The following is a 27,903-nucleotide window of genomic DNA, read 5'->3' as shown; positions in this document are numbered from 1 at the left end:
ACCTCGTAGAATCCGACAAATGTATTTAACTCTCATCGCAGAATAGCATGACACCTCAGTTACATTTGAAAGCCGGTATTTAAGGTAGACGCTTGTTCTTGTTCTATTTAATCACCGCCAACACTTGCAGAATACGGTTACGAATGGTACTTGTACGCAAAGCCACTTGTTTTGAAATCTGCCTTTAATAAATCTACGCACTTCAGCATCAACGCAGTGTTTGAGCTTATGCATCGCGAAAAGCTCTCAAAATTCCGTATTTTTTCCGAGATATTGTGAAAATATTAGCCTAGCTGATTATTATAATTATTTCTCGAACCAATTCCGATAGGTTGTGAAAATATCCCTGAATTGAGTCCGACTGGTTGTAAAAATGTGCGACCAAGAAACAGATACAAATCTAGTAACTGACGATGTTCGTGATTTAACCGAAGTGACGGGTGGATTTGGCAAATTTCAGAGACGCATATTGTACATTTCGACGATGAGGTCGTTGTGTTTGACATCTCTCTTCTACTCGTATTTTTTCGTGAATCTGAGGGTGCCATTCAGGTGTGAGGAAAATGAAACATTGACAGATTATTATCGTAACTCGAGCGCGAATGAAAGCTGCGTCAGGTCAGCGTACCGGGTCGAGAATTCATCCTCTGGTCAAGAACTGGTCACTGAGGAATCCGTTGCTTGCGAAAGTTTTATTTACGAAACCGACGATGCCGGAACCAGTATAGTTGAAGAAGTAAGCATTTAACACGACTCCTGTGTCGAACTGTATTGTTTTGCAATGCCGGACAATAGCGGGGTTAGGAGGGTAAAGCAAATAAAATTATTGAAAACTTTTTCTAGAAACAAGGGTGAAACTAGATCTTATCACTCTCACTAAGTCTATAATTATATTCCATAAATATAGTTAATTAGTCGAATTAATTTCTGATACTTATAAATTAAAGCTAATAGCTTTTGTAATAATAAAAACAATCAATTATTATATAATACTACTAGCCCATAGGATAATTTCCGTGCCACCCTTTTTCTCATAGTCGAACCACCGCAGTAAGGCACCCTCCCCCTTTTACCCATCCGAGAATTACCGTGGTACCCTTTTCCCCATAGTCGAATCACCGCAGTAAGGCCCCTTCAATTTTTTTTCCATGTGATAGTTACCGGGGTACCCCCAGTAAGGCCCTTCCTCCCTCTTTTCGCCATGTGATAATTACCGTGGTACCCACATTTCCCTTTTTCCCATGTGATAATTACCGTGGTACCCCCCTCCCCCTTTTTCCCTTTTGATAATTATCGTGGTACCCACCTCCCCCTTTTTCCCGTGTGATAACTACCGTGGTACCCTCTCCCACTTTTCTCCATGCGAGAATTTCCATAGTACTCCCCTTCCTTTCCAATGCGAGAATTTCCGTGGTACCCTTTTCCCAGCAAAAATAACTTAACCCTGTACCCCTTTAAACCCCCTGTATCCAATGGCTGAAGCATAAAGGCCACGGGACTAACGGACGCCGAGAGCGCCACGGGTATTTCAAATCGGAACGACCCCGAAACCCCCCCCCCTCCCACCTCCCCGTTTCCGAAACTACCCCATACGATCCCCTTCCCCTCCGAAATTCGCGGCGGAAACAGAGAGAAAATTTCGGGTGTATTGCGTGTTGGGACAAACACGGCCCAAATCTCAGGGGCGACAGATTTTGAGAAAATAGATAGTCGAACCACCTCAGTAACGAAGCGAAAGGCAGTGTCAGTTTCCCTCTGTGCCGCGGGTCGCTTTTTCCTCGCCGCCCCGCCTTTGGCTTCGTGACAGACTAAGCAAACATTCGAGAAAGCTCGGACGTACGACGACGACGACGACGACGAAGACCGACGTACCAAGCGCTCCTTATAATATATACTAGCCGAGAAGCCCGACTTACAGGCGGGCCCTCAGCTAGTTGTGTGTTTCGATGCACTCCACCCCATTACGCCCCCAACCCCTTTTTCCCATGCGAGAATTTTCGTGGCACCATTTTCCCCAAAGTAGAACCACCCCAGTAAGGCCCTACCTTCCCTTTTTCCGCATGGGATAATTACCGGGGTACCCCCAGTAAGGACCTTCCTCCCCCTTTTCCCCTTGTGATAGTTACCGGGGTACTCCCCGTTTTTCCCATGTGATAATGACCGTTCCTCCCCTTTTTTCTCATGTAATAATTACCGTGGTACCCAACTCCCCCTTTTTCCCATGTGATAATTACCGTGGTCCGTGGTACACACCTCCCCTTTTTCCCTTGTTATAATTACCGTGGTATCCTTTTCCCCATAGTAGAACCACCCCAGTAAGGCCCTTCCTCCCCCTTTTGCCCATGTGATCTAAGTTTGATAATTACCGCAAAAAATAACTCAAACTCGCAGTCGTTCCAAACCTCCCTGTACTCTTTTAAACCCCCTGTATCCAATGGCTGATGCATAAAGACCACGGGAGTGACGGGACTAACATACGCCGCGAGACCACGGGACTTTCAAATCGGAACGAACCCGAAACCCCCCACCCCCCTTCCGTTTCCGAAACACACAGGCCTTCTGATACTACCCCCGCACGATCTCCCCCTCCGAAATTCGCGGCTGCAAGAGAGAAAATTTTCGGGTGTATTGCGTGTTGGGACAAACACGGTCCAACTCTCAGGGGCGACAAATTTTGAGCATTTTTAGAAACTGACATTTGCGTCACTTTAGAAAATTTGTAATAAAAAACTAAAAACCAAATCGGAAATCGAAGCCGACTCGATGCGAAAACGCAAATCGTAGCGCACGTAAAAAAAGGCCACGCGACGCTCGCGCCCGTAACGCGCGCGCGAAAAGCGTCAGAAAATTGAGAAATAAGTCGCCAAAATCGGTTGACGAACGTACTACCCAACCAAAAGCTTTTTACCTCTCCGAGGGGACAAAGTCCCCTAGGAGGGGTTATACAACGACCGTGTCTGTCTGTGGGTCTGTGGGTGGGTCTGTGGGTCTGTCTGTCTGTCAGGACTGCGAACGCGTTCGCATTTTCGGTGCAAAGTGTAATCACTGCGTACGCAGTTTCTCAAAGGGTTGGCAAAACCACCGGGTGACGGTGAGCGTTAACGGATGCATTTGCGGTTTGGTTTGGATGGTGTTTTTTCGCTCACCGTCGTGACGGTTTGGTGTATTACGTTTTTGTAATGTTTATGCCTAGGTTGTGAGTGTTGAATTTGTTGTGTTTGTGTTCTGATGGTTGTGCATGTTGAGTCTGTTGTGTTTATATGGGCGTTTTCTCTCCAACTTCTTTTTAATGACTTTGGGACGGACCGAGTGCTGAGTGTAATGCTACCTCTCAACGTCCAATGGCAGGGTTTCCACCAGTTGTACACGGTATTCGTCTTAGTATCAATTTGCGATCGCATCGGGCGGGATTTGAACCCGAGACCTCCTGATTGACAGGCGGACGTTCTACCACAGAACCACCGACACTTGTTACGCCTTATTGAAAATTAGACCTTCAGCTTTATCGGAAGCGTATTTAATAGAGTAGGAAATTTTGGTTTAATTGAAATAGAATTGAAATTGAAATTATTGCATCGAAGAAATTCTAATTTAGCGTTTCTCTATTGATTAAAAACAAATGCGCCACCCAGGTTTCGAACCCAGACCATTCGGCTTGGCAGTCGAGCGCTCTACCACAGAACCACCGATAGCTGCTTAGATTCACTGAAATTAAGACAGGCATCGTAAGCATAATAGGTAATAAAGTCTTTTTTTATTAATGAATTTATGAAGGCCTAATCTGGTATTTTTTAAAGGTTAAATCTTGTTTTAGCGCAGTCAGCCGAGATTAGAGGGTTAAAGGGTAGACCCTGTGGGTGGTCCACTTTCTTAACGACCTATATATAGTTCTGTTAATTCAAAGGAGATAATTTAACGTTAATTGCTTTAAGAGCTGGCGGTTTGTCAAGTGGCTCTCTGTGCTTTGTTGATGGTAAGGTTTTTGCTTCTTGTAAATACATTTGGTGTGGATATTTGGATATCTACGATTTCTAACGCAGTCAATGATTTCTTGGGTGTGCGAGTCATTATATGATATTGGAAATTGGACGGCATTGGTCTTTTTCATGTGGTATGCGTCACAACGTCAACAGGAAGTGAACGAGTCGTCCACTACCAGATATCTACGTTATCTTCATCAAGGGCGAGTGTTGAAATAAAATGAGCGTTAAAGATGCGGCAAGTATTTCGTAAGCGAGTAATTCCAAAAAGCCTCTGTAGATATTTCTTTCATTAAAATTTGCTTCGTATTATATTTAACTGATAAACTTGTTCTGTAAAAGGGTTTAATTCAATTGTGCATTGTTATAGTACGTCTAACTTACTGTTGTAACTACTTAACTTATGATATTCTGAATAAATTAAAATTGGTCGTTTCGTCTCAATTATTTTAATTATAATTAAAATTTTATACCGGGCGGGATAGAAATGGGTTAATATTTTTAACAAATAACTCTAAATTGCGGAGATATATCTTTAAGGGTTATCTCGAGAAATTAATACCACTAGGGACAATTCTTCCGAGGAGAGGTATATTTTGGCTTGCCAACTTGTTATTATGTAAATATCCAATGTATTCTAGCGACTTACGGAGTGATTTAAAATTGAAGTCATATTTAATAAAAAATATCAAAATATATAATTTTCAAAGAAATTACTATGAGTACGTTCATTAAAAGTAAAAAAAAAACTGACAATTCGTTAACATTGGTTTTAATTTATTGGTAAATATGTTTAAAAAATAAATACTAGTGAATAATTGTAAATTTATCTATTAAGTGGGATCTGGTATGCTCTAGAAAGTGGATGATTTCATTTGGCTACTTGGTATTTTCACTGGGCACGTTTGTGGCCTATTTACCAATCGGACAATTATCTGACAAGTAAGTGAACCAATAAATCGATATTATAGATTTAATTTGTGGTGTGGATGCGGTGAATAAGCTTTACTACATATAATAGTCAGAAGGGTCACCGAGATCTTACATAAATATCATATTTTAGAACATAAATTCAAATTTATGTCGACCCTCTCCAGCGGTACAAAATTAAGGGCTCAAGATTCAAACTCACCGTCTGGCGGTGACCAACTGATCCATTCCATGATATGGCGCACTTTTACATAACGCGCGATGTAACAACATGGTCACATGCAAAAACTGATAACAGATGGATGTTTAGATGGATTTATGGCCATGATTAACAAAGTTAATCGTAAATATAATTTTATTTTATTTCAAATTAATATTTATTAATTAAATTCAGTTTTCTCGTCTATGGTTATTTTTGGCTTCATTCACTCGTCAATTTTACCCAACCGAAATGTTGGAGTTTGTAATTATATTAGTTGACCCGCCGACCAAAATGTTTACCCCAATCCCCCGCATGCTTAGGATTTATTTTAACAATCAGTAGTCAATTAATTAAAAATTGCTTGGTAACGAATCATAAGCTGGATATTATCAAGTACCATAGAACTAGACTTTTAGAACGTCGATAAAACGCAGAAGCGTTTTTAAAACAGATTCTATAAGCCTAGACGTAGCTTTTGCGTGACACTTTTTACACACAATCCTAAGGATTTGTGTGTATTAGTTTCACGTGAAACAATTAGGTGTGATCAGAAGTAACAATTAGGTGTGATCAGAAGTAACAATTAGGTGTGATCAGAAGCAACAATTAGGTGTGATCAGATGTAACAATTAGGTGTGATCAGAAGTAACAATTAAGTATGACACTGATCGAACTCTTTGTCATATAACCAGAAGAAATAAGTGTGACACTCAACGTCCGACCAGAAGTAACAAATAAGTGTGATCAGAAGTAAAAAATTAGGTGACACTGTTCGAAAGAATCTTCGATGCTTTCAAAAGTATGACTAGAAGTAACAAATAAGTGTAAATACAAATATTTGTGGCCGTGGATGTATATTGGTTGTGATACCGGCGTTGCAGGTTGCTGTGAATAGCTCAAACAAACTTAACACATTAGAAGGATTGTGTGTATTCTGACCGTCGTACGTCTTGTTTCATATCAAGCTTGATTATACACGTTACCTCTTCGCGTTTTCTAGCCTAGGCTTCACCTTCATATAGCCAACCAATCGACCAAAGCATTACATTTACGGGTATCTTTACTAATGAACTAACAAGAATGCCATTATTTAAACTTACATGTAGGAATAATAACTATGTTGAAACGATTTTTAACGACTGAAGCCGGTGACGTTCTTCCTCCCCCCTCTTGTTGTGGCGGGGGGGGGGGGGGATTCTACCATGAAAATTTATCAGTTGCGTATTTTAAAACTTCTTTTATTTTTATTTTTGTGATAAATATACGATCATAATTATAATTATGTGCATTAAATCACGTTTTAGAGTTGTAACGTGAGAAAATTTAAAATGTAAATTGTTCTATGAATACTCAGAGTGGTTCGAAATTTTTAATGTCGTTTTTTGGAGCTTTTATACTTCTGTTATTACTAAGGTATTTATAATGTTTACTTTTTAAGGTTTGGAAGACGACCAGTCAATCTCATCGGCCAAGCGCTGATTACCATTGTTACTTTTGTTGCCCCGTTTTCCACGTCTATGGCCATGTTTCTGGTAACACGAGTATTCGTCGGATGTCTCTACGCATCTCTTCAAAGCGGCCTCGTGTCCATCTGTAAGTTGCAAATGGATCATTCATAAGAGGCTGCCATTAGACATTTCAGATACATACCATCATGTGAAAAACCTGTGGTGAAACAGCTCAGGGTGGCTATTCTGTAAACAATCCAAATCGTTAAGAAAATTTCAAATCTAAATGATTTGGATCGGTTTCATTTAGATTGGGCGCAAAAAGCCGTATTCTCTATCCCAAATCACAATCGTCATTTGGATCACTCGAATTCCCTTTCCAAATCTAAATGAACATCATTTCCTCTTACATTACGTCATGTTTTTTTTTCAATCTTTGTGTTTTTTTGGTCATTACATTTGACCGGTTTTCAAGTGGGTTTTCTCAATTGAAATGCGCCTTTCCAAACTGTCAAACCACTGTGTATCTGGGTTACGTGATCGACCGAACCAGCATCTCCCCGGAACACCGTAATAATATTAATAATTATAATTGGCTAGGCTTACACCGACGGCACCACCTTAGGCCCAAGTCATCGAGCGACTTTAAATGCTTTTAAACAGGTGGCCGAGTTACAATGCGTAGGGGTGGAAGCAAGGCCTTCATGCCACGCGAGCCAACAGCTCCCTACACTAACTATACGGTTAACCTCTACACGTTTTTACAAATACACCGGGGAAATTATCAACTTTCTTCCATCTCATCCCGTTAAGGCAACCCAGATCACTCATCCGAGTGGCCAAATGTTTTGAAATCGTCAACGGGTTACTCCATCGTAGGATACGCACCAATGACGAAATTTAATTAGTTCTGGTTGGCCCCAAAGAAATTCGTCATGCCGTTTTGTTCACTCTCCATGATGACGTGACCTCTGGTCACCTGGGACTCTTACGTACTTGGGAACGCGTGCGAGCCCGTTTCTTCTGGCCAAAGTTGCTCAGCCACGTGACTCACTACGTTCAGTCTTACATTCCTTGCCAGAAGCAGAAGACATATCCGTTCAAACCCGCAGGCCTCCTTTAGCCAATACCTCCTACCACCAACCGTTCGCACGTATCGCATTTGATAAGCTGGGATAAGAACAGCTTCAACTGTTCGTTGTATACTGCTCCTTAGCTTCCTCAAAATGAATAATCCCTACCGAAATCAAATATTTTATGCAATTTCCATGACAATGATCCAGTTTAAGACATAAATTTACATACTTCCAGCAAATACAGAAGAATCTGAAGAAATTAACTTCACGGGATAGTAGTGGGCAGGAAACCTGTCAGAAATATGAGTGAGACTTTTCAAACACCGGAAGATTGTACGATGGATCTAGTGGAAAGGGGTCTTATACAAGGTTTTTATCTAAGAATGTTTTCAGACGCGAAATGCGGAATGACGAAAGTATAAATCGCGAATGGCTGGTCTACTGACCATCAAAAGCCATTTTAATTTATTTCCATGTCGATTGTTGTCTAATAAAGGATATCCTTTCACAACAACGGGATTCAACGACTTGAAACATAACAATCGAATTTCCTGTGATGAAAATGGAAAAGAACATTGAAAGTATGATGGCCTGGGTGATATCCGTCATTCTAAGATACCTTAGCTATAGGATCGGATAAAATGGAAACTTTTTATGTGTCCTTGAGCTGTTAAGCGAATTCGACCCCTTTTTGGAAGAAGATCTTAAACTTTATTGAAATGCTGGGAAGGGAAATACTTCTTATCTATCGGCAAAGAATTGCGAAGAATTCGTTGAAATTATGGGGCAACATTTTCTAAATGAAATTTTAGAAGAATTAAAAGAATCAAAGTATTATTCAATAAGTGTGGATTCAACTTTAGACATCAAACACATATATCAAATCTTATTTACAGTCCGATACATTCGGGGATGCAATCCTATCGTTCCATCAAGTTTATTTCAATCTTTTCTCACAAAGCAGAAAATTTGGCAAACTATTGTCAATTTTCTTAAAGAGCAACAAATCCACTATCTAACTACCGTGGTCAGCCTCGAATATGTCTGGACGCTATACTGGATTCGCAAATTGAATGAGTTCGCCAATTATGTCCCCTGTGGTGGGCACAGCTTGAACTTGGTGGGAGTAAAAGCAGTGGAAAATTGTTTAGAGGTTATAAAATTCTTGGACTTTGTTCAATGTCTATATACACTTTTCGCAGCTTCTGTACATCGATGGAATACTCTGACATCTCATTTAGGAAAAAATCATGGGCTAAACGCTTATCCGACACGAGGTGGTCATCCCATTTCGAGAAAATAAAAAAGCACTTGAATCCACCTCCGCTGACATTAATAATAATAATCAGCTAGGCTAATACCCAAGGCACCACCTTAGGCCTAAGTCATCAAGCGACTTTTGAAGCCATTTATTCAGGTGGCCGGGTTACAATGCGTAGGAGGGTGGTGGCAAGCCCTGCATGCCACGCGAGCCAGGATGTGAGCATAAGGCAGAGGGAAAGGAAAAGAAAATGGAATAAATCGAAACGATCTTTCTTGCGATTCTTTGGAACGATATTCTAGAAAGAGTGAACAAAACCAGTAAGATCCTGCAGTCAAAACATGTTGACATCAGTGGCGTAGGAACCAGGGGGTATGGGGGTACAATGGACCTCCCCTGAAATTGGAAAGGGGCGCCAAATTGTTTTAGAAGGGGCGCAAAAAGCCTGTCAATGGGGGGGGGGGTGCCAAATTTAGCATCCAAGCTGTACCCCCCTTAATCCTAAACGTTCCTACGCGCCTGGTGGACCTAATTGTAGCGTTGAAGCTAATTTGATCTCTTAAAACATATTTCCAAGAAACTAGAGACAAATTTTGAATATTGTTATGATAAAAAATGTAAATAACTTTTTAATGTTTTTTAAATAAATTCTGCCTGAAAGAAAATTAGCGGTCAGTGGCGATTTAGAGAAATCTGAATATAGTTCTGGAGACGTGGCCTATCTGCCCTAGCCCACAAATTGAGAGCTTCCCCTCGCTGGACGCAACTTAGGGTATGAATGGTCTCTTAAAGTCTTAACCATCTCTTTACCAACTTAACACGTGGTGGAGGCGCCGGCTTTCCTTGGACACTCAAAATAGAGATCGAATCACATAACATCGGTCCTTCTGATGACAAGCATCCTCTCCCTGCCAAGGACGGCTTACGAAAACTTAAGTGTCGTACACGTCACCAAACCAAAAATACTTTACGCACCCGTTTTGGCAGACGCCGCTGGAAATCGCAATCCTCATTCTGCACGACAATCCAACAAATATCAGGGTAAACATAGGAAGTTGCTTAACAAATACAAGAAGCAAGTCGCCGTTCTTTGCGACGCTAACGCAGCGCAATTATCCGGTAATTCAACAGATATCGCTTGGAACAAGGCATCGTAGGCGAAGAAAGGGGAGTCTTTTAGTTTGGTCAAGTTGATAGGGGTGTTTTTTTTAAACCCAAATCCTGGAATCCACCTCGCCGGCTACCACTTTGTAAACCTCGCACTCAAAACAGTGTCCTTCACGACGACACCATTTCATCTGTATCCAGTTGATCTAAATCCGAACCTGATTCGTCTATATCTATCCAACCTCCGATCCAACAAGTATTATATCTTGAATCGCAGGCTATCGAGGACGGCTTCAATAGAATCTTCGTCCTCTTCACTTGATATTCTATTCTGGCTGCAGACCATCCGAAATTGACTCTTTAAGTTACTCGTTTTCACCAAACCAGCACCCTACACCCCCCATTAATTGACGATCGTACTCTCAAAAAAAACAAACTGGTAATTGCAAACTGAGGCTACTTCCGCCATAGCGGCTGAATCACTTCAAGGCGCAATAACACAACTACAGACTACAATCAACACTTACAACACCTATTTTTCGAGGAACTGCCGACTCAGCGAATGGTTGACCTGGTTTGAACATGTCTGCAAAATAAATGGTTGGGGTAACGTAAAGAAAAGGGAAATACTGTGCGTTGCCTTGGAAGGTGACGCCAAGAAATGTCTTTGCCCTTAATTGATGGGTTTAAACGGAACTCAGAGACCTTGGGACTATTGGAGAACCGTGTTGAAGAATACATTTCGTAACTTGCTCATATCCGACGGTTACAACGAAATATTTTATGATGTTTTACAACTTTGCTGGGATGACTGACAACGACAAACTACGACACCCATTGCGAGGCCTTCAACCCCACTTAATTGAGAATATGATCGTCATGAATCCGACTTCTCCCTCTGATTTTCTTGAAAAACTTCAAAGGCTAAGTCGTGCTTCCTTAATGACATTACGCCCTGACTATCCTTTTAATCTCTTCACTCAGGGTCACTTACCAATAGTATAACCGAACCCCCTATCTGTGATAAATAATCCTCAACAGGCTATGACCCCTGTATTTGGACCCATTCTTTTCCACCTACTCAACCATACACCAACTTTAATGCCGTCAATCCGTACCAACTTTGAGTACCTTCCAGATTTTTACAAACATCTCCAGCTCCATGTTTAAGCAATGGTCAGCTCACCAATGCCCTAAACAAAATGACAGCAACATTGGTTCGTATAGAGAATAATCTCCAACCATCACGACTCCATATTCCTTAAATGACAAGTCACACCGATACGGGGTCACCCATCTGTTATTCATGTGGACGTTCGGGTCATATCCAAAGGAATTGCCGGTCTCAATCTCGGAACCAAAGATACACCGCACCTCAACCGGAACCCCTTAATAACGTTAATTCCTTGGACAAGACTCGCCACTTACCATTAACATATGACTCCCTAGCAGACTGAACATCTGAAAATCAACGACGCCCCCCTTCCCAAATATCATATTAGGGAAACCCCTTTTGGAGGGCATAACGGTTCTGCCTGATGACACCAACGAAACCAGATGTTATACGACTTTTTCGTTATAAACCGAACTTTGAAATGTACCTGCCATTATAAATGACAAATGTATTTCTTTGACAATTGACACTGGTTCCCAATCAAATGTGATTTCAGAGGCAATTTGCTGATAGTATAAAGCACATAGAACTCCTACACCACCACTTCCTATACGGGTTATTAATGGCGATTTGGCACAGTCTACGGGAACTGCTACATTGCAAAATAAGGTTGACACTCAAACGTATCTCTTCCAAGCACTTGTCATTGACGGATTTCCATTCGAAATTATCTGCGGCCAACCAGACGGGGCCTCTCTGACCTAGCCCAGAAATCGAGAGCTCCCCCGCTGAACGCCACCTAGGGTATGAATGGTCTATTAAAGATTTAACCGACTCTGTATTAACTTAACAATATGTAATGAAGGCCAATGAGATAACCAGACTCGGATTATAGTGAAGTGAATAAAAGGGTAAAAAAGCGAAGTGCCTTAGTGCCCGTCTTACAGTACATGATGGACCAGAAAAAGAAACTGTTTTACACAAAGGTGAAAATTCAAGGTGGTAACATTCCTCCCAGCTGTGGACTGTCTGATCTCAGAACTGACAAACTCAATGAATGAAATCTCGACAAAAAGTGTGAGCATCTAGCTACTGTTTATCTCAACGACGAAGATCTATTATATGAATGCCTACATCTCAAGCACTCTATAAGTTCCGATGAAAATTGCGCAACTCTTCCCGAATTATACGAAAAACATGTTTCTGACAACAAGAAATCTCTATTTCAGAATGTGGAAATTGAAATAAGAATCTTTTTGTGCATGATGGTAACAAATTGCATAGGGTAACGTTCATTTTCTACCTTAAATCTCACAAAGAATGATCTTCTAAGCGCAATGGGACAGCAGCGTTTTAACTGGCTTACATTCATTTGCATTCAAAATGACATTCTTAAGAACATCGATTTCAATCCAATTATTAGTGAATTTTGTACAAAGAAAATTCGCAAGCGATTGTGAGCGTCATCGTTTTTGAATTATCACTAGGATACTCAACAATAATTAATCTAAAAAGAAGTTTCAATAAATTATAAAATGTTTTATATTTCATTTAATATACGGTATTGACCTAATTATGTTAGTATACCATATTAAAAATAACGACATTTGTTTTATTGTAATTTTTTTAATGAACATGCTGTTTTGTAAAAAAAATATATTGCCCAATGGGTTTTAATTTATTTTAAAATATATTTTTATTTTCTACTCGGCAAATTGGTTTTGCACATGCGCCTCCACAGCTGTAAAGACGGCCCTGACTATTTGACTTAGGATTGTGTCGTTCCTTGGGTATTAGCTTATCTGATTATTATTTGATTTTTAATAGTATTGAAGTATAAATAATTCAATAATGAATTAATGACATGTGGGAATTGGCAAATTTAGTTGTGAATATGTTTTCTTTTAGATATCGAATGTGTTGGACCAAAGTACAGAGAATACGTTGTGTTTCCTTTCACTGTCATGTCGGGTGTTGGTATAATGCTGATGTCCTTGGCAGGCTGGCTAATTTCAAAATGGCGAACATTCATGTTCGTGTCATTGATTCCAATTCATTTACCTTATTTATTTCTACTTTATTGGTAAACAATATTAACTATTGATATCAATTTAATTCCAATAGTGCATCAAAATATCTCGGTTCAATATTTCTAGGTTCGTTCCCGAATCCACAAGATGGCTGCTCTCAACAAAGCGGTACGACAGGGCTCGAGAACAAATCGTACAACAAGCCGAATTGAATGGCAAACAGATCAGTGATATCGACCACGTCATGGCGAAGCTAATTGAAAAAATAGAATTAGTAAGAGTTACAGTTCACATCGAATTTCATGGTTCAGAAGACTAATATACAATCATCTATTTGAATATTTAGGACGTTAATTCCGAAAAGGCCACATTTTTCGATATTTTAAGAAACCCACACCTTCGAAGAACTGCGGCTATAATATACTTCACATAGTATGTAAAATTATTTAAATATGATTAGGTTGTCGAAAGTACCCCCGCCAGGAATTTTTAACACACACGCCCGGTCTCATTTAACTATGGTTAAAATTTAAAAATTTTGACACTAATATGTTAATATAAAAGTTATCTTCGGAAAGATGACATTTTCTTCCCTAGCAAATTAATTAAAGAATGACATTCTTCGATTAGAGCTTTTACCAAATTCGCAACTACTAAATTAGGGTTTTCTTTTAAACAATTCGACAAATCCCGATTAAAGGACATCGTAGCCAGATTTGAAAGTCTAAATTATCCCATAGTTGTTCGTAGACGTGTTTCTATTCTTTCCAGGGAACTAAAACCTCTTTCTGAGATAGTGTTTGCCACAGGAAGGCATGAAACAACCTTGTAGTACTTTACAAGGTCAGGGAAGCCATTTTCCATGGTCATTAAATAGTGGAAACAGTCGCTTACGCTGTAAAATTTTTTGGGGATAATTAGATTTCTCGCAATTTTAAATTTGGTTTTTTATGGAATGGAGATCGAAATTAAACCTATCGTATGTGTTACAATGTGTTAGGATATCAGAGTTAGGTTCAGACGCCATGATACCTTTATATAGACCAGAGTTTTCATTTCAGAAATAAATTGGTCTATTAATTCGAAATAGGTGGTCCTCAGCTGGTCTATCAGGGTTTTAGCTTCAGTGACCCTGGTCCCCGTTGTACTTGTTACCACACTATGTTTTTATCTCCTGTTAGGGATAATTTTACGTGCCGTAAAGCTAATAGAATCAAAGCGTTCAGAGTTTCTACACTCTTCTAAGGTCTTGACAGTAGCTTGGCAAATGGCAACGGCTTCCGTAAAAATAACTTTGGAACTTTGTAAATATTCCGACAGGGAATTAAAAAATAATATAATAATATAATAATATAATATAATAAAACGGGTTTTTGTGTTGCCGATGCCAGGGCTTATTCAACGCGGCAACCGCTGTCAACTCTTAGTCATGTGTCCTGTCTATATCATGTTACTGGAGTACACTACCAAAGGCAGAAACCACAGAGTTCGCTGCCTTTGGTAGTGTACTCAGGTAATATTTATTTCGAGTATAGGTGCTTCAAAAGAAAATGTTTTGAAAGGCCCATTTAGGACTCTTGGAAATTGGAATTGAATGGTATTTCTTTTTTAGAGGACTAGATGACCAATTTTTAAAAATAAATTAAATTTGTGTTGGGTTTTCAACTTGATATATTAAGATTATGCCAGGATGAAAATAGATTTTAATGTTATTAACATATATACAAATTAATTACCCTAAATATAAACTGGAGATACCGACATTCTGCCACTTGCTAGTCTGTCGTGAGAGGGGGCGAGCGTGCCTTTACATTATCATATCTTGTGTCTGTAGAGACCCTATCGCCCTCTATTGACATAAATTTAAATACGATAGTTTATTTATTATACATATCAATTTGAAAATCATTTTCGGTCACATTTGGAGGTCCCAGAGGGTATTTTTAAAATACGCCTAAAATTTTTCAATATAAGAATGTGCCTACTTGTGCCAACTGCTGACGGGGGCACTGGCTGTCGATATTGAAGGGAAACAAGTTAGTTGGTTTTCATTTTCAGTGGCAACTAAAGACTAATTAGTGCATAAGAAAATGTCGTACACATTTTGATATAGTTCAAACCAAGGAACACCAATTGTTTATTTTCCACAATGAACAGTGTAATTATTGAAAACGCATAACATTTATTTTGTTATAATTGTTGTTAGAGAATCTTTAAAGCAACTTGCAGCTGCTTTTCCGTATAACACTAACCAAAAATGTTATAACCCGAGGAGGAGCTCCACCGATTTATTAGTTTAACTCCGTGAAGAAAATTACTCTTAACTCTGTGAAAAATACTTAAATACTCTACAATCTCTGTTGATAAACGAAATTGTTTTTGCTCGAAAAATTTATGTTTTTGAAAACTATGATTTCAAGAAAAAATTCAATTTCTTTTGTACGTTATACATGCCGGGGGACACAAGCTGCCAAAATTTCATCGATTTCGGAAATTATTTTCACGTTATTCCAAAAATTAATTTTCACCGCTAGGTGCTGGAATTAATTTGTCAATGGGAAACTTGTCGATATTATGATACTATCGACATTGCGCCCTCTGGAAGCGAGTCAAGATTGGTCCTCTTCCCGAGGTGTCTGTACAACCCAGTCAGAACAGGTTCTTTCTTAAGCGATAGTTCCCCCAATCCTCGCAAGGTAGCCCGACTAAAATATCTTAATTTTTCACCGCTAGGTGCTGGAATTAATTTGTCAATGTTAAACTTGTAGAGCGTCATCGAAAACATAAGAATATCATTGGTTCGAAAAAATTAAACGATTCACTGAAAAACACGACTTTAAAAATGACAAGTTGGGCTAGCTAAAAACGTAATGGCATATTGTCATAAATTAAATAACTGTTTGTTGGAAAAAGTCGGATAATTGTTTAAGTTAAAGGTTGGGAAGACACAATGATTAAAGAAGATATCTTTTTTCCAAATCCGTACCATAAATTATTTCCAAAAAGAATCAGAAAAATCAATTTATTTAACAAAATGCGATGAAAATTATAAGAATGGTTCAAATATTCCACCATCAGCTGCGATACCAGCTTGAGCGCAAACATTCAAGTTGTCAAAAGCATGTTGAATCATTTCTGGGGTGATTTCTCGCCAGGCGCTTATAATTCGTTGACGAAGTTCTTCTTGTGTTTCAACGGGAGTGGCGTAGACCTTATCTTTAATGTAGTCCCCAGAAAAGAAATCCAACGGCGTAAGGTCTGGTGACCTTGGTGGCCAAAGTATCGGTCCGTTTCTCCCTATCCACCGTTGCTGGAATTCGCTGTCGAGAAACGCGCTCACATCTCTGTGGTGATGAGGCGGGGCTCCGTCGTGTTAAATCCCCAACCTGGCTGGTTGGGCAAATGGAAGTTCGTCGAGCTGCGCTGGTGATTGTGCAACGATAATAAAACGTTGCGGATAAATTGAGGTTCGTTATCCACAGAATTCAGCAGCCAGTTGCAGAAGTCCAGCCGTCTTTGAGAGTTTCCATCTACTAAACCTTGGTGGAGCGTAGCTCTGTAAGGATGGTACTTATGTGCACGTAATATTTTCCACACACGTGTTTTACTACACCCCAAATCAGCACTTGCCACGGAACAACGTTTAAGTGGGTACGCTACAAAGCACGCCAACACCGGGTTCTCCAAGTCGTAATTACGCTGACCAACACCTCGAAATTAGGTTCTACATTACCATACTGCAGAAAGTCATTGCATTAAAGTGACAAATGTCTAAACCCTGAATAAAAGGTGCGTTTGACGAAATGTCTGTCTCATGGGATAATTGACAATTTTAATAAATGTTGGAGAAATGGAAAGTTATCGAGAAAAAATTACCACAGTACAATTACAACAAAAATAATAAAAATTTAAGGAATACACATTTAACTTTTTCAAGTCATGTTTTTCAGTGAAAAATTCGTTTAATTTTTTCGAACCAACGATATTCTTATGCTTTCGATGATGATCTACAAGTTTCCCATTGACAAATTCATTCCAGCACCTAGCGGTGAAAAATTAACTTTTGGAAAAACGTGAAAGTAATTTCCGAAATCGATGAAATTTTGTCAGCATGTATAATTTCAATTTTCTAGAAAACATAGATTTAAAAATAATTTACATTTTCGAGCATAAAAACACCCTGTATAGGTACTGTTTAATATTGTTACTGATTTTGGTTAAATAAGTGTTTTCATAAAATTGCCTAGGAGATGGTATACTGTAGGAAGGGACATGTCACTGTTTGTAGTCTTTGTTTTTCATTGATTTTTCGGGAAACATGTTTGCCAGCTTGTTGACGTACATTCATGCGAGTCGCGCCGACGGTTTTAGATCTGGAACGTACTGAACTGAACTAACATCGAAGACTGAGGGGAAATTTTCGTAAGGAGGCAAAATAAAATAGCCGGATTTTATGAAAACACCCATGGACAGTAAATTAAGAGGACCGGTTTTCGATCCCTTCCACAGTGCAATTTATTTCTCCCCCCGTATCAATCAGCTCGATAGACTCCGAGGGAGTTTTGCAAGGTCGTTTTTTTGCGCTTTATATTTTAGTAATTTTTGATTCAATAAAAACTATCAACTGATATTTAGTATATCATATTTAATCTATAAAAACGTGAAATATACCTTTTGGAGTAAAAATGTACTTTGTGCCTATCCTTTTTCCTTTTTAACAATATCGTCCACTCTTAGCGATACTTGGTTTTTTTTTCAAATAACCTTGGCCGACTCCCTTAGTGTGATTGGTTTACGAGGGCTAACAACCAGGCTTTTTACCGATCCTCTAAAATCTACTATCCATGAAACACCTATTGAAAAGATGTTTATTGTAATCAAGGATCCTATATGTTAGAAGGATATGAGGCGAGGGACGAAAAATGGCAGCGCCGTCGCGTCGGTGGGTCATGCGAGATAGAGAATCCGTCTTTAGATTCCGTCAAGGACAAAACATGGAGGAAGCGCCGCCAAAATTTGTCCTTGAGGGAATAGAAACAAGACGTCCCACGTTTAGAGGCTCTCTTAATATCGACGGCGCTGTCAGCGTTTTGAAAACACGGGCTGGCCGGAGGGCTACCTATCCTTCTAACATATCGGATCCTTGTTGTAATTTACGAGGGTAATAAGACGGTGGACGTGTTAAATTCGAGAGACTAGGACTTGAATAGCAACGCCGCATTCCCTGTTGCAAATATTCGACAATTATTAAGTCCCCGAGCGTTAGCATATCAAAACAATTATCAGACCTATTACACTAAATTGGACGAGTTGCCGAAAACGACTTTTATCGTACCATGCAGGTACTTCACCGAAGCCGACGGTTCTAGAACTGGACAGTACTGAACTGAACTAACATCAAAGACTGCGAGGAAACTTTCGTCGGGAGGGGAAACTTTCGTCGGGAGGGAAAATGACATTGCTGGATTTTACAAAAACAGCTATTGAAATTTTTTTTATTATAATTTACGAGGGTAATAAGACGCTTTAGTCCCATTCGACTGAAATCCCATTCGACCGAAGGCGGTTTTTGAGGTGTCCTATTCAACCGAATTCCGCCGAAACGTGCGGTTTTATGTGTCCCATTCGACCGAACGCTTTTATGTGTCCCATTCGACCGAACGCTGCTATATAAATTGGCTTTTGGAATGAGCGTGAATTATATTTTTATCTTCACCTAGTCAAGAAAAGTAACTGAACCAAAACTGAAATAATAAACTTAACCAACTCTAACTTAACCTAACCTAACCTAACCTAACTTAACCTAACCTAACCTAAACATGGATCTTCGATAGTACATACCTTATAAATAAAATACCAAATCACCCCGCCAATTGGGCTACATTTTAAAATTCTTTCGGTCGAATGGGATTTCGGTCGAATGGGAATAAACGAATAAGACGGTGAACGTGTTAAATTTGAGAGACTAGGACTTGAAGATCAACGCCGCATGCCCTGTTGCAAATATTCGACAATTATTTAGTCCCCAATCGTATGTATATTAAACCAATTAGACCAATAAAACTAATTCGGTCGAGTTGCTGAAAACGACATCTATCGTACCATCCAGGTACTACATCAAAGCCGCGACCATTTTTAAATGAATGTTAACGGCTTTATTTGCCTTTTTTAGTTCATTAATAACAAATACAATTTGTGCATGTTAAATACAACTTTCGAAACGGTGAAATGATCGTTTTGAAAGTCAAATTAAGAAACGCGTCGAGTGGGTTGAACGATGCCCCAAGATTTCTAACACTAGCGTTAACAATATTTCACCCTTTGAGTAGGTAATAAAATGCTTCGTTTCAAAAATCAATTAAACAAGAACGGATATACTTCAGGGGAACTTGTAAGCGGTTCAGGTGTATTTTCCATGTTGTTTTACCAATTTTTACATTTATTTTGGTTAGACTTAATTTTGACCAAGGGCAACACAATTACCAAATTATCGCAATTTTGGACGACCATTAATATACTTATGAAAAATACTGCACAAAAAATGTGAAATCTGAAATAAGTACCTTTTTTATACTACTAATTCTTATTGATCAAAACTACATTACATAGTACTAAAATAACAAAATAATTTGAATAATACGAAATTACGTATTTAAAAATAATCTGTACATTATGATTAACTTATATAATAATATTTATGAATGTGTTGCATTCCTTTCAAGAGATGGCGCTCTAGAACTTTAAGGGACACCAGTTTCACGCGCTTGTTTCGTATCTGCTACCACGTGGTAAATCCACGCCGAATTTTTTCAAACGCCGGTTTGGCCCTTTAAATCAAGATGAAGCGTTAATATTTTCTTGAATCAACTTCGATTTTTTAAGCAATACATTACATTCCTTAACAGCTGTACGATAATTTTCATCAATCATGGTCTTACTCTGACGATTTCCCTGGAAGGAGGCTCTATTTATGCAAACATGTTCATCATGGGCAGTGTCCACGCCTTGTCGCTGCTTTTCTATTTCTTAACCGTGAAGTATCTGACAAGAAAAAAAGGACTTTTGCTGGTTTTGCTAGTGAAAGCAATCGTCTTTCTGGCGGTCATTCCTGTAGGCGATAGTAAGTATAACAATAATTCACATTTGAAGTCGTTGTATTTCCTCATAAGTAAATGAAGTCGAGTTATCTGGTAGTCCGAGAGATAAACAATTGTGCAAATCAGTGTTGTAGGATAACACTGTTTTTCAACGCTGGGCCCTTCAAATTAACCTGCGGAAGCTCTTTCGTGACTCATCAATGTCTATTTGTGGCACCTCCACCAGCGCAAATCCTAGGTTATCACTCTAATTCAGTTAAGATAATAAGTGTGAAGAAGGTTTTACGAATTAAATTGTTCTAGACGCAAATACCCAAATTTCACCTTCAATAAGCAATGGCGATATTTAACAAAGATTATCAAGCATATTGTTTTGCTTTTTCTTTAGATTTATTCTGGTTGAAAATTATGCTGTTAATGATTGGAAAAATCGCCAGTTCAATAAGTTATACTTTAATGTTCCTTTACGCGAATGAGTTATTCCCAACGAACCTGAGAGCTGTAGGCGTGAGCGGAGCTTTGACTTCTGGTCGAATCGGAGCTCTGGTGGCTCCATTCATGGATTATTTGGTAACATTCTGAATATTGAAAATAAACATACTTTTCTAGTTGAAGTGTAATACTGATATTTGCAGGCGAGATTTCACGGGCGACAAATACCATTATTTATATACGCAGCGTGTATATTGTCTACCATAATAGTAAGTTTCCTGCTGCCAAACACCGAGGACCAACATTTGCCGGACACCGTCGTGGATATTAATATGTAAGGATTAAGTCGGGAATGTATTCAGGAATTTGAGGTGTACAGAGATTAGGTGGGCAACATAATGTTTGCTCAAGAAAAAAACACTTTTTGAAGTGGTGGTTTAACCATTTTATTATCTTCCTGAGATCGTGAGGACAGAGACTGTAAGTGCGGCCACATTTTATCTGCTAACACCCATCGATCCATCCATTCTTGAATTAGTACCTCGGTTACGATATTTATATTGTGATAACAATTGTGCAGAACCATTGAAGGACAAAAAAATGAAAAAGATAATTACAGGACTGGTTATCTTGTCACGATTAAGTTAAAATTATTCAACGACGGTTTTTACGTGACTACTACTAGCTCTAAAAACCATAGCGCCAGCCAACAAAAACGATGAAGGTGTAAACTCATACGCAGAGTACTTCCTTATATTGCGAGGCACCATCGTATTACAGGGCAACAAATGAACCGTCGGGAAAGCTATTAGGCATAAGTAGCTCAAACTGCACCGTGACACAGTAGAGTAATGTATTGTGACGTAACTTCCCAATCTTTTCTTTGATTCCCAATCTAACAAACAGACTAGCTTTAGGTTCCCACCCACACATGATACGGGGATACCTACGAAGAACCAAAGCTTTGGGAGAAGCACTACACAAACGGGTTAACGCATTACCAAACTTTACTCCGGGTTCCCATCCACCTAACTGCCACTGGTATTGGAGTTCGCGGGTTTAAACAAAACATCGGCCATTTAGTTGTCTAGGGGTATGATTTGTGAGCTTACAGTTAATACACTGAAACGAGGGTCGGATATTAATCTTAATTTAAATATTGAAAATTAAACAAAAGTGGAGATCTCGTAAGAATAAACAGTTAATATTGAAAATTATTAACAAGGGAACGTTAAAATTAACTACCTATAGAAACACTAAACATATTAAAACATGGTAACCTAACCTGGAAGTACTTCCCACTATGCACGACAAAAGGAATTACTAGAGCTCTAGCAAATATATACAAATACAGGAAATACATTAAAATAGTTCTTGGGACACATGCCGCGATGGTTCAGCTGGAGCACTTCATAAACGCGTTTAAATAAACTCGACACAAAATTGGCTCCGTTATCAGACACTACGGTCGACGGGAGACCAAAGCGGGAGATTACGTCGTCAACCAGGTGGTTAACAATGGGTTTGGTCGACGCGTTTCGTAAGGGAAAGATTTCAACCCATTTCGTCAAGTAATCCGTCACTACCAGGATATATTTGAAACCTCTTTTACTCCGGGGGAAGGGACATTTTAAGTCTATCGATATAACTTCCCACGGTTCTTTCACCTCACTTGGTTTCATAACACCAGTGGAGAGCTCCGGAGATACCTTATGGGTCTGGCAAATTGGACAGAAGCGAATATAGTCCATCACGTTAAGCGTGAGCTTGGGCCACGTAAATTGGGATTGGATACGACTGATGGTCTTTTTAATGCCTAAATGGCCAGCCAAAGGGATGTCGTGATTAATATGCAAGACTCTCGTCTTCAATGAGTCGGGGATTAAAATTCGAAAACAGTCCCACCCATTGACATACTTTTCCACATCTTTATAGATAACGCCGTTCCGAACGGTGCATAAAGGCGCTACCTTCTCTACCCAACATTTCAAGATATTGCCTTCAAGATATTCAAACAACGTGCCGATCTCTTTGTCACTACGCTGCGCTTAAATGACCTCTTCTTTGTCGAAACGGACAAAAGACTTCGTTTCTCGGGGACCTACCTTCTTAAGCGCGGCTACGTTAGGCTCTTTAGCGGGTATGCACGATAAAGTATCGGCGACTACATTTTTATCACCGGGCACGTGATGGATGCTTAAATCAAACGCTTGAAAACGGGAATTCCAGCGCGCAAACTTGCCTGTGGGGTCGGGTGCACTGTGGAGCCATTTAATTGCGGAGTGGTCCGTAAATACCTCGAATTGGGCTCCTTCTAAGTAAGGTCTAAATTTCTCGACCGCATATAAGACGCCAAGACACTCTCTTTCAGTCGTAGATTATTTCTGCTCGGTATTGCTTAGCGAACGACTAGCGTATTGCAACACGCTCTTTTCACCGTCGATATTCTGCGTGAGAACAGCTCCGAGTTCCGTTAAGGACGCGTCGGAGTAAATAAGAAACTTATGGTAATAATCTGGGGGACTTAAAATTGGGGCCGACGACAATTTGCCTTTTAGGGTTTCAAACGCCCTTTCCTGGTCCTCTGTCCAATTCCATGCAGGTCCTCATGGAGCAGGGCGGTTAACAGGTTTGCTATCTCGGCAAAGTGTTCTATGAACCAGCGGTAATAACTCGCCATTCCCAGGAAGCTGCGCAATTGCTTAAGGTTGCGGGGGTGGGGAAATTGGCTCATTGTAAACGTTTTCTCGGGGTCCACTCTTGTCCCTGAACTGGTAACTACATGACCCAAGATTTTGCACTCATTCTGGCAAAATGTGTTTTAGATGCCTTCACTGTAAGGGATTCAAAGTCGGTGGACGCAATAATAATATCGTCCAAATACGCGCATACACCACTACCGGCTAGATCTCCGAATAAGTTGTTTACCATCCTCTTTAAGGTAGCTGGCGCCCCTGTTAACCCGAACATTAAAAGTTTGGGTTGGAAGAGACCTCTATGGGTAACGAGAGCCGCCAGATCTCGATGTGATTCATGCAGGGGAACTTGCCAATAGCCGCTTCTCATATGTAGCGTGGTTATAAAATTCGGTTTGTTAAGGCTATCTAAAATGTCATCTATGCGCGGCAACGGATAAGCATCCTTCCGCGTGATATTATTTAGCTTCCTATAGTCGATGCACAGTCTCCAAGTGCCGTCTTTCATACTAACGAGCAGCGTGGGGGCAGCCCAAGGGCCGTCCGAAGGTTCTATAACCTCTTGCTCCAGCATTTCGTCAATTTGCGTATCCAGCTGCGCGCGCTTGGCAGGGGAAAAACGATAGGGGGCACATGCGAGGGGTCTACTATCCCCGACTTCTATATAATGCTCCACCCGCGATGTTCAACCGGGCACCGTAGAGAAAATTGGTTTGGTACTGATATACCAATTTTTCGAGAATTTCTTGTTGTTCGCCTTGAAGGGGGGACGTTTCGAGAGCTTCTCTAATCCCTTCGTAATCGACAGTGTTTCTGGGACGAGCTACACCTTAACGGGCAGAAGAAAGCGCGTAAACCTTAGAGAGACTGTGACAATCGGACTGAAATTTATATACATCCACACTTTCTGGCCAATGAAATTTCTCGCTTCCAAAATCTGCGTACAACATATCTCGTCCCAAAATGCCCTCGTAGCCTATTCCAGTCGCGTAAGAAGTTTCAAAGGTTAATTGTTTTTTTGGTAGACCGGACGGAAGGTTCCGTCGGTTTCTAATAACTAGCCATCCGGCTGCCTTACGAATCTAATAGGGGTCTAAAAGCGCTGTTAATTATTGTATCAGGATCAACTAACGCGAGACACGGGATCAAACCCAAATAAATTTCAAAAAAGTCCTGACCAATTTGAAAACCTGTCTGACCTTGGTCCCGTGCCCAACGCATCCCTGTCTATTGCTTTCGAGCAGGCGGCGACGTGCCGGACCTCTCACTGGCCGCGAATCCTTTTAACATTATCGCAAAATCTAGCCCGATGTCCGACCTGTTCTCAGATAAAGCACTTCATATTCGGGTTGTAATACGTCCCGTCATTATTAAAATAATTAACGGGTGTTTAACCACTTCTACATTCTTCCAACGTATGCCCCATCCGGCCACAGTTATTGCACTTTAGAACGGGTGCACTCGAGCGAGGAGCATACGGGGGGGGGGGGGCAAAACTATAAGCTTGCGGAATTAAATGGGGGCTTAACAGTACTAGCTCGATTAAATTTCTCCGCCATCATGGCGTCATCTAGGAGGTCTCTAAGTTAGTCATATTTTTTTGTTAACAATAGTTTCTTTATATCACAGCGTAAGTTTCGGTTCACAAGCCTAGCTTGTTCCCTACCCGACAAAGGGACATGTAGTTGCACGAAAAACTTCTGCATTTGCGTTGCGAATTCACAAACAGTCTCTTGAAGTTTTTGAATACGCTCTGCGATCTTATCTTTAACAAACTCGTCATTACGTGACCGCTCAAACGCACGCCTAATTCTGTTATCAAAATCGTCCAAGAAGTGAAAGAGGGCTCCGAATAAAACCAGTCCAACGCGGGGCCTGTCAGCATCGAGGGGACGTATCTTTGAACAAAAGTATCTTCGGTGATACTATTTGTTATACAGACTTGTCTCGCACGGCGCAGAAAATCTTTCGGGCCGGCATCTACGGGGTTTCCTGCGAAAGTTGGGGCGCTCGTAGGAGCGGTAAAAGGGAAGAACGGGGTGGTGAAAGGATGAGGGGTGAATACACTGGCCGTGGAATTTGTCGGCGCTTTTTTGGAAGATGACCCAAGAGGGGAGTTTAGCGCAAAGCCTGCTAACGGTAAAACTTGGTTATCCGACGAACGTGGGGACACACTGCGACTCCTTCGTGGAGTGCCTATAGGGGTCCTACTTAACGGCATACTGGTAGGAGGGAAATAATTTCTTTTCTCGTAACGCTCTCTACGACTGTGCTTTTGGGCTTCATTGAAGTCAGTATCGAAACGACTAAAGGTACTCATACAGGTGGGCAAATTTATCAAAACAATAAAGAAACAAAATATAGGTGCTCATACAGGTGGGCAAAATTAAGCAAAACAATAAAGGAAAGAAAAACAAATATCGGAGAGAAATATCCTGCAGGCCGAGTCGTAATACCTCTCAATTTTTAATTATTTTCTTTTCAAATCAAAGCATGCGTCCTGTAGGTAGCATTGGCGAACAAAAAGAAAAAAAAAACAAATTGTAAACTTACCAATATCATACAAGCTAGCTGTGGGGGTTTCTTAGCTACTAATTAACTCATACTTATCAACAAACGCACATAACACTAATTATCCCGGACGGGCCCCCAATTTGTGACGTAACTTCCCACTCTTTTCCCTGATTCCCAATCCAACAAACAGACTAGCTTTAGGTTCCCACCCAAACATACGGGGATACCTACGAAGAACCAAGGCTTCGGGAGAATCACTACACAAACGGGTTAACGCATTACTAAACTTTACTCCGGGTTCCCATCCGCCTAACCGCCACTGGTATTGGAGTTAGCGGGTTTAAACAAAACATCGGTCAGTTAGTTGTCTAGGAGTATGATGTGTAAGCTTACAGTAAATACACTGAAACGAGGGTCTGACATTAATCTTAATTTTAATATTGAAAATTAAACAAAAGGGGATCGTTAGAATAAACAGTTATTATTGAAAATTAATAACAAGGGAAAGTTAAAATTAAATACATATAGAAACATTAAACATATTAAAACATGGTAAACTAACCTGGAAATATTTCCCACTATGCACGACCGAACGACAAATACAGGAAATTCATTAAAATAGTTTATGCGACACATGCGTCATGAGGATTAAAAGTTGAGTCTCTATTGAGTACTCAACTATAAACAACTATAAATATAAAATAAAACTTAGGAGTTCATGGTGAAGAGCGGGCACGCTGTGCTTCTGATCGGCGGGGAAATGCAGGTTCCTGAGCTGCTTTTAGAGATTGGTGGTTAATGTTGACGTGGGGAACATGGCGTAGATGCTGTTGGTTCCTTTTTTTATTTCTCTAGCTGCATACGCGTGAGACTTCTACTTTGTCATTTCGACTAGTTTTAGGAAAGTCACCGGTGCCGTCACTTTAACTTTTTATTGAACCGAGTCGCTATTAACGACCTCAGATGTGGTTCCGTTCGCTGCTCGTCCGGCACACTCAGTTTCGCGCCCAAAACAGCTCTATTTATACGTTCTGGGTCATGTGACCCAAACGCGCAAATAAGAGTGCCTAATCACCATTCAGGTGATGACACTTCTCCGAAGATCACGGCTTTCAACCCACGCTCCTTGGTGCGACACCATAAACTATAGTTAGTATTTATCTTTCGTAAGTAATAAAACTTAAAAAAACAGGCCTCAAAAATGGGGGAGTCTAACAATACTAGAAATGGAGCAATGGAATACAAGAAAAAGGCGAGGGACTTTATTCTGGGAATTTCCTCGCAGTGGTGGCTATAGTTGACAACTTCAATGACGGGGGAACTAGCGAGCATCTCGGCGGAAGAAGCATCGCTTGCTCAAATACTTTCACCCGCGGGCGACCAGCGCCTTTGAACTGTAAGCATTAGGGACCCTCTACCCTCGGTCCTTACAATAGATATTTTAGCCCAAGATGTTTGACTGCGTTAACAACTGGAAAGATCCGTTTTCTCCTTTTTCGTTAACAGTGGGCCTTCATATAGCCTAGTTTTAAGCATTTTAAGCATTACAGTATGGAGAAGGATTTGGTTAAGACGATCCGTGGACATCATGGTTGAATTCCAGTTTGAGCAGCTTCTGACCCGTTAAAAAAACGTATCTAGAATTCTCATTGCACGAAGGAGCAGTTCTAAAATTGTTTAGGTTTCAAACGGTTTTGAAGCTCCTTTAAGTTTTTAAAATTTTTAATTTAAATATGTCTCTTCTAAAAGTGGAAACTTAAAGCAGTATATTCAAAAGCCAAAAAATAATAAATTAATAGCCTTTATTTAATGGCTATAATTATTATGATTAATTATTAAATTAAAATGATTAGCAGCGTAAACATTTCTCTGGAATATTAATTAATATTTTAATTTTCAGACTCAGTAAGAAGAAAAACACTGAAGTTCACTTTCAAAAAACTCCACTTACAAGAGTTTCGGCGTAAACAAATATTTGAAATTCGTTGGATTTATTTTAAGTACAATTCTAATATT

General features: G+C 40.0%; 1 protein-coding gene across 1 annotated transcript; it reads left to right on the top strand.

Annotated features, from left to right (window-relative positions):
* Nucleotides 1-8: 8 nt before the first annotated feature.
* On the top strand, nucleotides 9-27,873 carry LOC149960246 (organic cation transporter protein-like). The gene is made up of 10 exons (XM_090167422.1): nucleotides 9-736; nucleotides 4,819-4,922; nucleotides 6,551-6,705; nucleotides 13,027-13,154; nucleotides 13,243-13,422; nucleotides 13,495-13,580; nucleotides 20,054-20,268; nucleotides 20,634-20,815; nucleotides 20,881-21,011; nucleotides 27,788-27,873. The coding sequence occupies exons 1-10, from the start codon at nucleotides 374-376 to the stop codon at nucleotides 27,852-27,854; spliced, it is 1,611 nt and encodes a 536-aa protein (XP_090023548.1). The 5' UTR covers nucleotides 9-373; the 3' UTR covers nucleotides 27,855-27,873.
* The last annotated feature ends 30 nt before the right edge of the window (nucleotides 27,874-27,903 follow it).

The sequence above is a fragment of the Leiobunum rupestre genome, chromosome 2 (assembly GCF_980474605.1).
Source record: "Leiobunum rupestre chromosome 2, qqLeiRupe1.1.hap1, whole genome shotgun sequence".
Taxonomy (NCBI): domain Eukaryota; kingdom Metazoa; phylum Arthropoda; class Arachnida; order Opiliones; family Sclerosomatidae; genus Leiobunum; species Leiobunum rupestre.
This window is presented reverse-complemented; position numbering and strand designations above follow the sequence as displayed.

Coding starts and splice junctions, on each gene's coding strand:
- LOC149960246 (XM_090167422.1), top strand. CDS start 374: ATGTGCGACCAAGAAACAGATACAAATCTAGTAACTGACGATGTTCGT. Junction 4,923..6,550: donor ATCGGACAATTATCTGACAA/GTAAGTGAACCA, acceptor TTACTTTTTAAG/GTTTGGAAGACGACCAGTCA. Junction 6,706..13,026: donor AAGCGGCCTCGTGTCCATCT/GTAAGTTGCAAA, acceptor GTTTTCTTTTAG/ATATCGAATGTGTTGGACCA.